We start from the raw sequence: 10724 nt of genomic DNA, 5'->3' as shown, positions 1-10724 counted from the left end.
GTTCCCCTCCACCCTGAGATCCCCACCCTGGAGATCTTTTTCTTGGAGGATGCTTACCTCCTAGAAGTCCAGAACCATCCCCTGGAAGAAGCCCCGCCCCCACGTCCTCCTCAGAAGAATGTAGCCCAGGATGCCCTCTCCTCTGAGGATGTTTCCAGAGGGTCCCTGTCCCCCAGAGCACCCCCCAGAATGTCCCTTCCCCTCCAGAACATTCCCCCTGGAGGATACCTCTCTCCACCATGGTGCCCCCTCAGGATGACCTGAGGCAGGATGTCCCCCGAAGGGTGGCCCCCTGGAGGTTGTCCACAGCAGATGTCCCCCACCCTGTACGAATTTGTGGAGGATGTCCCCCCGCAAGGATGCCCCCAGGAGGACACCCCCTGGAAGTTGTCCCCCAGGTGTCCCCCCAGGATGCCCTCCAGGTGTCGGCTGGGGCAGCAGTCTCATCAGATTTCCTTTGGGGACTGAACTGCTTTCAAGCCCCCTCAGATGGTTGGTAGAACCCATCTTTCTGAGCAGTAGGGCAGAGATCCCTGTGTCCCCTCCAGAAGTTCACAACTGGGCAGTTTGCTTCTTCAAGGCCAGCGGGAAAGTCTCTCTCCAGTAGAGAGTCCCATAGTGCAGTGTCCTCGTGGGTCTGCCCTCCTGTCCCCCTTGCTGCATTATAATGGTTATAAGAAAGCACAGGGGCTGCCTGCACTTACGAGGGGCCACCAGGCAAAGATCCAAACATCTGGAGGCAGAAATGACCGGGGATCACCCTCGGGGCTGTTCAACACAGACTGAGGCCCAGCCCAGCCCCCGGGGATGCTGACCTCGCCCAGCCCTGCAAGTCAGCTACCAGGCCTCAGGGGACGTGACAGTCCTCAAGCTGTGTGGCCGGGAACAACCCAGAGCTGAACAGAACCTGCCAATCTTGGCCACGGGCACAGCTAAAGACCTTTTTTGGTGCTGGTGCCAATTCCTTGCAGGCTCACCAACCTGTTACCTCTCTGGGTACCATCTTGCCTGGACAACTTTCTAGAAGGACAGTGGTGACTCCGCCAAAGGTATGGAGCTCTGGGCATTTCTGCAAATCGTCTGCCACCGATGGCCTGGGCAGGTGTCCCGAGGAGCAGGTGACAGGAGAGCTGCCAGGCATCGGGTGGGGCTGGCCCACCGCAGGCTGCGGCCACGGGCCTGGCCTTCACCTTAGCTGACTTGCAGCTGGCCTCGGACTTCCAGCCTCTGATGAGGCACTGATGGGTGCTGGGGTGCCCTCCAGGGTTGGGCAGCTCTGAGAGCACGTGGGTGGGCAGGTTCCCCCGCTCTGCCCCAGAGAACAGACAAGCATGCAGCGGAGGCAGGGCCGTGGCCCCAGCCTGCGGCGCTCAGAGCACAGCCTTCCCACGGCTGCCTGCGGCCACGCACAAGGCTTGTTCTCAGATGCTGCCCAGCTTCCACTTTACAAGTGCCATTCACACCCAACTGCACCTGGGCTCCGTCTAGATCCACCCCCCCGCGACCCGTGGCAGGAGGTTACCGCCGAGGCTGTGATCTTCTGCTGGAGACTTACCCCACGGGGGCCCCCCATGAGGCAGGTCTGACCGTGGGGTGCAAGCTTCTGCCCCAGCTGCCCACACAGGAAAGTCGGGCTGGAAGGCCAGGGCTGCTCAGGGTCGGCAGACCCGACCCAAGACGCTCAACCTGACACAAGACACTGCTGGACAACGTCAGCCCTGCCGGGGAAGCGAGTGCCGGCCTCCGACCCCGTGCCAGGTGGCCTCAGCCCATGGAGCTCCTGGCCTGGCCTCGTGGGCTCAGCCTGTTCTGACCTCGTGCTCCTGGTGCTGGGGGACGGGTGGCATTCAATGTCCTCGTGGTTTGTCCAGATGAGGGCGAGCACCTTCGCCGTCACTCGGGAGGCCCGGCTGTGCCTCTCAACACGAGCTCAGCCAGAATTCTCGCCTTCACGTTCGTTTGTTCTTCGGAAGGAGGCACCAGTTCCCGCTGGCTTGCTCTCCTGACATTTTGCATTTGAAGGGTTGCTTACATGCAACGAAGTAGCCACTGGAACCCATTGTTACTAGGTTGTATATTCATTGTATCAAGTGATCCAGTACATCAAAGTTAGCTTCAGTTGTAAATCTTGAAAAAATACAACTTCCTATTGTAGGAGGAGTTAACTTACTTTGGTATCAGAATCACACAACTCCAGGTTGCTTTTTGTGTTTTAATGTCCCTCAGTCAAACACAAGCGTACCTCGGTCAGCCCGGGGCCCAGGCTGCGGCGGGTCAGCCCCACGGCCTGCCTCCCTCCACATGCTCATTTGGTCTGTTGCAAGTTACTTGAGAATACAAAAATAACCGCTACAAATTCTCTGTGTCGGCATATAAAAACTGAGCAAAAATTATCTCAGTAGTCTGTTACCTTAAAACAAAACATCTCAGAAAAAATACAACACAGGTTTAACTTCTGCAGTATTTTTTTTTCCATATAAAACACTAGTAAAATAGGCTCCTTAAAAATTAAATAGTGAAACATCAACCAAATTATATACATCGTTACAGTACAAGTGAGTGAGGCAAAACACCCAGTTCTCAGTCTCTCGGGTGGTGGAGGGGCCGGTGCCCGCGGCCTGACGCTCTCCTGAGGCCGCAGTCAGTTGACAGCGGTAGACAGATGGACAGATGGACAAACGGGAAGACCGGGGCTCCTCAGAGCACAGAGGGGGTCGGTGTGTTATTGCTGGCTGTGCCCCGCTCTCTGCCCACGCAGCCTGGTTTGCAGGCCCATGCCAACACTTAGCCACAGGTGCAGCTCAGCCGTCGTCACGAAGCCACGAGTGTCCGGCGTGATCGTGGCCTGGGCTCACACCTCTTGGGTCTCAGCATCTGAACGGGTCCTGTTCCGGTCGTCAGGGGCCATCTGAGCCCAGGCGATCTGAGTGGCACCGCGGGAGCCTCTGGCACCTGAGGGCAGGCAGCAGGCCCAGTGGCATTTGACCCGACTGCCTGGTGACCACGGTGCCCGCCTGCTGTGAGCGTCTACGTCCGGCGCCGCTTGGCCGCGCTGGGGCTGGAGGGGTTGCTGTTGGCGGTCAGGACTTTGTCGGTGACCCGGCTGCGCTTCCGCTTGTCCGGCCCCTCTTTGGACCCCAAGTCTGAGTTGCTCTTGTCTTTGTCTTTGCTGGACTTTTCTGTTGCTTTCCCCAAGCTTCCTGAAGATGAAAAAACTGGGAGACAAAATCATTTGGCTGAAAACAGAATATCCAAAATTTTATTTCATCTTCCTGTTCAGTTTAAGAAGTCTACACCTACACACATGACATTGACCCCAAAAGTCTCCTCCTGAACTGGGGGTGCCCATGTGGCCTGCCCCTTGGGGGAGCGTGCCCGTCTTTGCTCCTTGGGGTTTGCCCTGCACTGAGACGGCCGCCACCCGTTCCACTTCAGTCGGACACCCTCCTGCACCCCGTGACCACTGACCGGGCCCGGGGCCAGGCTGTCCTGTGCCCCCTTCCCCGCCCCGTGCCGGCCCCGTGCGTGACCTCCCAGCGTGGGAGGCTCTGCCTGAGCAGACGGAAGGGGCCTTCTCAGCTGCTGAGCCAGACGCCAGGCCCTGGCTGCCCGTGACGGGGAGGCCTGGCCAGGCTGGGGTGCTGTGCCCCTGGGGCCCCAGGAGGGGTGGGCGAGCTCCATACTTACCATCATCGGCCACATTGTGGGGGTCCACGTCTTCCTTCATTTCCTCGTTCGTATCCTCCTCAATGACCACTTTTCCTGGGGGGAGACGGCCGATGGTGACCTAGAGCCCGGGGCGGTGGGCGCCACAGCCCCACCCGACCTGCAGCAGCTCAGGCCAGGGGCTCCTCCTGACTCGGGAGGCGTGTATGTCCTTCAGGAAGTCCTCCCCCCGTCCCGGGGGCCCCCAGACCTCCCCCTCCAGAGGGCCCAGCATCCCCCTCCGGTGATGCTCACTCCCCGAGGCTCGTGACCTTCACCCTGACGCCACCACCCTCAGCCTTTCCTAGCTCCCAAATCTGCTCTCACCCGAGTCTTACCTTCTCGGACTTCTTGAATGATTTCTTCTGGAAGGACGAAGTTCCTCTCTGGATTTGGGAATGGAAGAATCTCAGACTCGTGCTGATGGCAAACAGGGCATTTTGGTTTTTTTTAAGAAACAAAGAAGAAAACTTGATTTTAAAAGTCACATTGAAAAGAAAATGTGACTAAAGACATGTAAGAGACAACTCAGGAGCGACCGATGAACACACGTGACCGTCTTGGGGGCTGCAGTGGGCAGGCGCAGGGCTGAGACCTTTCTTCTTTCTCTTGTGCAGTCTACAGGGGCTGGCTTGTCACAGAGACCCAGACAAGGCAAAACTACAGTGTGGGCCACAGGCAGGCATCACGATGGGAATAAGGGTTTAGTGTCACCTGAGATGATGCCGGGCCGCTCCGCCGGCTGGCACGCCTCCGGGGGCAGTCAGGCAGTGCTGTGGCGTGGCCTGGCTGCACGGGCTCCCCCTCCAGGAGAGCGCCTTCAGAGCCTGCGACAGCCGTGAGGAAAGGCCATGGTGCCTGGGTCCCATGTCCGGGGGGAAGGAGCCAGGGAGGCAGGGAGAGCCACCCCCGTGGAAACCAGGTAAGCAAAGCAAAATGGAGGGAGGTCACACACATGCCAGAGGGAGAGAGGCCCCGAAAACACGGACCACCGGACGAAGAGAAAGGTGAGCTGGTGGGAAGGGTCTCTAGGTTGGGAGGTGGGTCAGGAGACAGGGCCTCCAGTCCCCAGCTTGGGAGCTGTGCTGACAAGCCAGGTGGTCAGCATGTAAATGTGCCACCCAGCACCCGGAGCTTCGCAAACCCCGAGGGCTCCGGGGCTCACGGTCACCTGCGGGGTGCGGTCCACAGACTCGTGTTTAACCCCGAGGCCTCCGGGGCTCACGGTCACCTGCGGGGTGCGGTCCACAGACTCATGTTTAACCCCGAGGGCTCCTGGGCTCACGGTCACCTGCGGGGTGCGGTCCACAGACTCATGTTTAACCCCGAGGGCTCCAGGGCTCACGGTCACCTGCGGGGTGCGGTCCACAGACTCGTGTTTAACCCCGAGGCCTCCGGGGCTCACGGTCACCTGCGGGGTGCGGTCCACAGACTCGTGTTTAACCCCGAGGGCTCCTGGGCTCACGGTCACCTGCGGGGTGCGGTCCACAGACTCGTGTTTAACCCCGAGGGCTCCTGGGCTCACGGTCACCTGCGGGGTGCGGTCCACAGACTCGTGTTTAACCCCGAGGCCTCCGGGGCTCACGGTCACCTGCGGGGTGCGGTCCACAGACTCGTGTTTAACCCCGAGGCCTCCGGGGCTCACGGTCACCTGCGGGGTGCGGTCCACAGACTCATGTTTACGAGGCCCCAGGGGACCGAGGCATCAGCTCCATAGCGGTGCTGGGGTCTAAGGAAGCGGGGCGGGAAGGGCCACCTGTCCTGGGCTGAGACCCCTGGGTGGCCCCCCCCAGTGTCACGTGGGCCCTGTGCTGGGCGTCACAGCCACAGGACCTTGGAGCCAGGGCCGGTGCCTGAGAGCCAACTGTCTCTCCTACCGCACCAGGGCCCCCCAGGACAGGGGCCCTGCCACACTCATCTCTGTGTCTAGCTCCTGGCCCCCAGCCTGGAGTCGGAGTGCAGGAGGTTCCTGGGGGTCGGGGGACCCCCAACGTGACAAGCACGGGAGTCCTGTCAAGCCTCTGAACACAGGAATTCTCGGGGAGCGGGGCCCCAGCTCATGGGCACGGCCCCCCTGCAGGGCCTGCTTTAGTTTAGCGACTTGTCCTCGAATTTCCTGGGTACTGACTGTGGGCCAGGAGGTCAGTTCCAGGGCCCAGCTGTCAGTTCCCCTTTCTATGCGAGGACGACGAGGCGCAAACGACTTGCCCAAGACCAACAGGGAGCAAATGGCAGCGGGTTTATGGACACAAGAAGGCCCGGGCTTCGCTCTCCACCTCACAGATGTGCAGCAGGTCTCAGCTGGGGGGCTGGGGCAGCCCCAAGTCCCGAGGAGAGGCAGAGCCTTGCCTAACCCCAGCACGGTCTCCCACCCTGCTGGTCACCTGACATCCCCACTCCCACTCATTCTCCAGACACCCCGGCCTCCTCTGCGTTCCCTGACGCACCAATGCCTGCTGCCACAGGGCCTTGACACCTGCCATTCCTCTGCCGGGAATGCGTACCTGTCTTTTCTGCCGTCCTGGTTACCTAGTTAACCTTTCCCCCCTCAGACACGGCCAGCTGGGGGTTCCATGAGGCCTGAGCCCCTGCCTGCCTGGTTCTCACAGAAACCACCGTATTCATCTTAATGTGACTCAGACCCGGTCACCTCCCTGCCTGTAGCACTCGGGGACTTTCCACAAGACTGACAATGGCCTAAGAGCCCCCTCCCATGAGCTTCAGCTCCCTAGTTATCTCCTGGCAAGACCTTAACCGGCCACCCCCCAACCCCCCACCTAAGCTAGTTCCACGCGATAACTAGCTACCGTCATTAGGCTTGTGTTTCGTTAAACTACTCAGAGCTATCTTGTTCAACAACTGGTTCCCTGTGGGACATCCCAGACATCAAGGTCCCTGAGGCCAGGGCCCGGCAAGGACCCAGGGAGGAGGCACGGAGCGGGCTCCCTGCCACCAGCTCTGTCTGGGGAGCGAGGGGCTCTGGCCCTGGGAGGACGGGGGAGGGTGGGGTCCTGCTCACCAGCGCCTGCATGTCATACATGGTGCTCAGATGGTCCCAGATGACCTTGGATGGGACCTGCCGCCCGATGTTCTGGCTGAACTTGTCTCGGATACAGATCATGTGGAAGTGCCGGTTCACACCTGCAGAAGGAAGGGGTCAGCTCGTGGGGAGGGGCGGGCCAGCAGGTAGGGTGGAGAGGAGAGGTGGGGGGCAAGGGGGCGAGAGGGGCAGCGGTTGGAGGGGGTGGGGGTTAGGGGAGCAGGGGTGCGGGGGCAGAGGAAAGGGCAGGGGTCAGCGGGGAAGGAGTAAAGAGGGGCCGGGGTGGCTGGGCGCAGGAGCGGGGGCTGAGGGAGGGGGTGGGGTGCGCAGGTGGGGGCAGGGTCGGCGGGGGTGCAGGCACAGGAGGCCCCGCCCCGTCCGCCCCGCGCGCGCCCCCGGCCGTTGCCCGCCGCCCCGCCCCCACGCGGGTGCGCGGCCTCGGCGCGGCGCTCCGCTCACCGACGGGCTTGTGGCCCAGCATGGCGTGGAAGAGGCACACCTCCACCTCGGGGCTCCACACCACCGTCTCCTCGGCAGGGCTGGTGGCCGCTTCTCCCGGCCCCTTGTCGCCCGCCGCGCCGCCGCCGCCCACCTCAGCCTCCCCCATAGCCCGGCCGCCCAGCGACGAGCCCCCTGCGGGAGCTGGCGCGGCCACGGGCTCCGCGCAGGCGCACTCCACGGGGCGGGCGCGCGCTCGGTGGGTTCGCTCTCGGGCTCGCGCGCGGCGCCTGCGCAGGCGCAGCTGCGGGCTGGGTCGCGGCGACTCCTGGCGGCCCGGTCCCGCGGCGCAGCGCCGTCAGAGTGCGGATCACTGGAAGGAGTGCGTTTGGGGAGAGGGATGGAAACGCCCTAAATTAGGTTGTGGCGATATCTGCACAACTCGGGGTAAACCCCGCTGAACTGTACGCTTTAAATGGCGGAATTTCAAGTTACACCCCAGTAAAGCAGCTAAGAAGAAAAGAAACAGGCAACCTACAATGCCTGCGAGTGTGGGCTCCAAGAGCTTCCATTGCCCCTGGCCTGAGCGCTGCAGAGGGGCTCCTGCGCACCGGGGCAGGGGCGTCCGGGCCCATCCTCCCCGACCCGGGCCTCTAGAGTGGTCGGCAAGTGGGTTAACCCTGGCCGGGGAGGGGCGGGGCCTGGGCCTGGGCGGAGTCTGGTCCGAGGGTGGGGTCAAGCGGGGCGCCGGCTTGGGGGCAGCCCCGTGACGAGCTCAAAGCAGCACCCAATCGAGGCCGCCTGCTCCGCCCCGCCCCATCCCCGCCCACCTCGGGCTTCTCCCCGGCCCCTCCCCACCGGGTCAAGTCCACCGCGGTGACCGGGGAGGGTACCTAGGCGAGGAACGCTCTTCGACTCCCGCTGAGTGTAGACTCTCCGTCAGGCTTCCGGGTCCCCTTCCGGCTCTGCGGCCTGCCAGCTGTGTGCTGAACCTCTCCAGGCCGCAGTGCCTTCCTCCGTGCAATGGGAGCGACGACGGCGCCTTCCCCGGGGGTGCTGATGGGGGCTGGTTTCTGCTTGGGGACCCGGGCACACGCTCGGGCTTCTTAGCAAACATTTGGAGCCACTCTGGCCAGCCTCACCCCCTGGGACAGCCCGGGGACTCAGAGCCTGAGTCTTCCCATCCGTGAAGGGCGATGCTGGCGATGCCGGTCCCCACAAAGTGGGGAAACGTGGCCCATAGAGGATTCCACAATGGCCCAGGGCCACCAGCCGTCCTGGGAGCCACGATGTGGCTGGACGTTGTGATTCCAGCTGGGCCTGTGCTCCTCTCCTCTCTCTGACGCACAGGTGGGGCTCCCCTCAGGGGGTTGCTGCGAGGTGGGAATGAAGCAGGGCCCAAAGCCACTTAACACGGGCTCTGTCACACAGGAAGTGCTAACAGACAGTGGCCCTCACCATTTATCTCCCTACTGTTCCGGGACCCGTCGTGGTCCCTGCGCCTCCACCAGGTTCGCCCTCTGCTCATCCCCTACCCCATCCCTGCCTTCTTCAATCTGGAGAGCCTCCTCCCCCAGGAACCGCCCCCCCCCCCCCCGACTGCCTTGGCTGGTTTGTGCCCCTCTCCTGCAGTCTCTTCGGCCCTGCCTGGAGTCAGCTGTGCCTGATTATTTTCCCCACTGCACTGGAGGTTCTGGGGGCCGGGCTGTGTCTTGGTCCTCTGTGGTGGCCACTGCACCTGAACCGTGTTTGGCCAGCTGCTGTGGTCCACAGACACCTGGTTCCCTTTGTTCTAGGCAGATCCTGGAATGCGTCCCTGGCAATCAGACTCGATGCAGAGAGACAGGTTGGACAATTTGGGCAAAAGGAAACCATCTTCTCCACATCTTTCTTACTCGAAGCCTCCCAGTTACTGCCTGTTTGTCTGCTCCACCAACTCTATCTGTGGGTTCCGTGCCCGCCTCCGTGCCCAGCGTCAGGATGGAGCTGAATGCCGTGCTCAGCTGCCAGGACTCTGCCTAATCCCAGTGATTTGGCTTATTTCCCCGTGTCGCACAGATGTGAGCACAGTTGGAGCTAGGCTTAGGCAGGATTAAGGGATCGGGAGCACTGTGCCTGCGCCTTCAGCCTCTGGGTTTTGGTGAATCAAGCATCGGGCTTCAGAGCGACTGACTGCACTGGTGATCCAGCGTGGGTGACGGGGCCACCTGGGAGTTACTTAGGATGAGCAGCCTCAAAATAAGATGTGGAAAAAAGTTTTAAAAAGTGAAATGCAGCTGGATAGAGAGATGTGTGTGGGCCCGGTGCGTTTCCTTCTGGGATGATCATGAGAGTCTGGGCTGAAGGAAGCCCCTTAGCCCACGAATGGAAAGCTGCTGGGGAGAAATTCCTCTGTTATGGGCAGTTTCTTCCCACCTGGTTACGAAGGCAAGGGGTGGGTGTTGTCTAGGGATGAAACATGGCTGGGAAAGAGGCGGTCACTCAGGTGTCATTAGCAGTTGATTGTTGAGTGCCTCCTGCATGCTTGGTACGGGGGTGTGGGTAGGGACTGGGCATGGTGACTGCTCTGCTAGGAGCCCACACTCTGGGGATCACACTGAAGAAGACATAAGATCTTATGTGAAGGAGTGGAAAAGAAGGGAGCTTCCCTGGGGATGAGGACAGCCCCAGGTGGCAGGACTTCAGAGAGAGGCCACAGGTGCAACCAGGAACCTGACTCTGAGCCCCACACTCTTGATCTCAGTGCACAGGGGTCCCTGGATCCTGGCATGGCTCAGACACCACCCCTGGACACACTCTGGGTGCTCAGAGCCCTGGACACACACTGCAGGGGCCAGCTAAGACCAAGGGCTTCCCCTGGACGTTCTGGGCAACTAGACCTCCAGGGCCCTGGGAGGGGTGGGGGATGGGTAGCTCCTCCCCCAGTAAAGAAGACATTGGATCAAACTACCAATGTTATTTTTCACAGAACTAGAACAAATAATTTTAAAATTTGTATGGAAACACAAAGACCCTGAATAGCCAAAAACAGCCTTGAGAAAGCAGAACAGATCTGGAGGAACCACGCTCCCTGACTTCAGACTATACTATGAAACTACAGTCATCAAAACAGTATGGCACTGGCACAAAAACAGACACATGGGTCAGTGTGGACAGAAAGCCCAGAAATAAACCCACACACTTGTGGTCAATTATCTACAACAAAGGAGGCAAGAATATACAATGGAGAAAAGACAGTCTCTTCAATAAGTGGTGCTGGGAAAATGGACAGCTACATGTAAAAGAATGCATTTATAAAATTTTCTCACACCATATACAAAAACATAAACTCAAAATGGATTAAAGACCTAAATGTAAGACCAGAAACCATAGAACTCCTAGAGGAAAACATAGGCAGAACACTTTTTTACATAAATCATAGGAATATTTTTTTAATCTGTCTCCTAAAGGAAAGGAAATAAAGGCAAAAATAAATAAATGGGACTTATTAAACTTAAAAGTTTTGCATAGCAAAGGAACCCATCGACAAAACAAAAAGACA

At 59.9% G+C, this 10724-nt stretch overlaps 1 protein-coding gene across 1 annotated transcript; it reads right to left on the bottom strand.

Annotated features, from left to right (window-relative positions):
• Nucleotides 1-2198: 2198 nt before the first annotated feature.
• MRGBP (MRG domain binding protein) lies at nt 2199-7420 on the bottom strand. Its single transcript, XM_067708679.1, has 5 exons — nt 7205-7420; nt 6725-6846; nt 4044-4125; nt 3688-3762; nt 2199-3215 (listed from the first exon to the last, which is right to left on the bottom strand). Exons 1-5 carry the CDS (start codon nt 7350-7352, stop codon nt 3028-3030), a joined length of 615 nt encoding a protein of 204 aa, XP_067564780.1. The 5' UTR covers nt 7353-7420; the 3' UTR covers nt 2199-3027.
• Between the last annotated feature and the right edge of the window lie 3304 nt (nt 7421-10724).

The sequence above is a fragment of the Pseudorca crassidens genome, chromosome 15, assembly GCF_039906515.1.
Source record: "Pseudorca crassidens isolate mPseCra1 chromosome 15, mPseCra1.hap1, whole genome shotgun sequence".
Taxonomy (NCBI): domain Eukaryota; kingdom Metazoa; phylum Chordata; class Mammalia; order Artiodactyla; family Delphinidae; genus Pseudorca; species Pseudorca crassidens.
The sequence above is the reverse complement of the archived record's forward strand: the minus strand, read 5'-3'. Positions and strand labels throughout refer to the sequence as shown.

Coding starts and splice junctions, on each gene's coding strand:
- MRGBP (XM_067708679.1), bottom strand. CDS start 7,352: ATGGGGGAGGCTGAGGTGGGCGGCGGCGGCGCGGCGGGCGACAAGGGG. Junction 4,126..6,724: donor TGTATGACATGCAGGCGCTG/GTGAGCAGGACC, acceptor GTTTGCCATCAG/CACGAGTCTGAGATTCTTCC. Junction 3,216..3,687: donor CCACAATGTGGCCGATGATG/GTAAGTATGGAG, acceptor TTTGTCTCCCAG/TTTTTTCATCTTCAGGAAGC.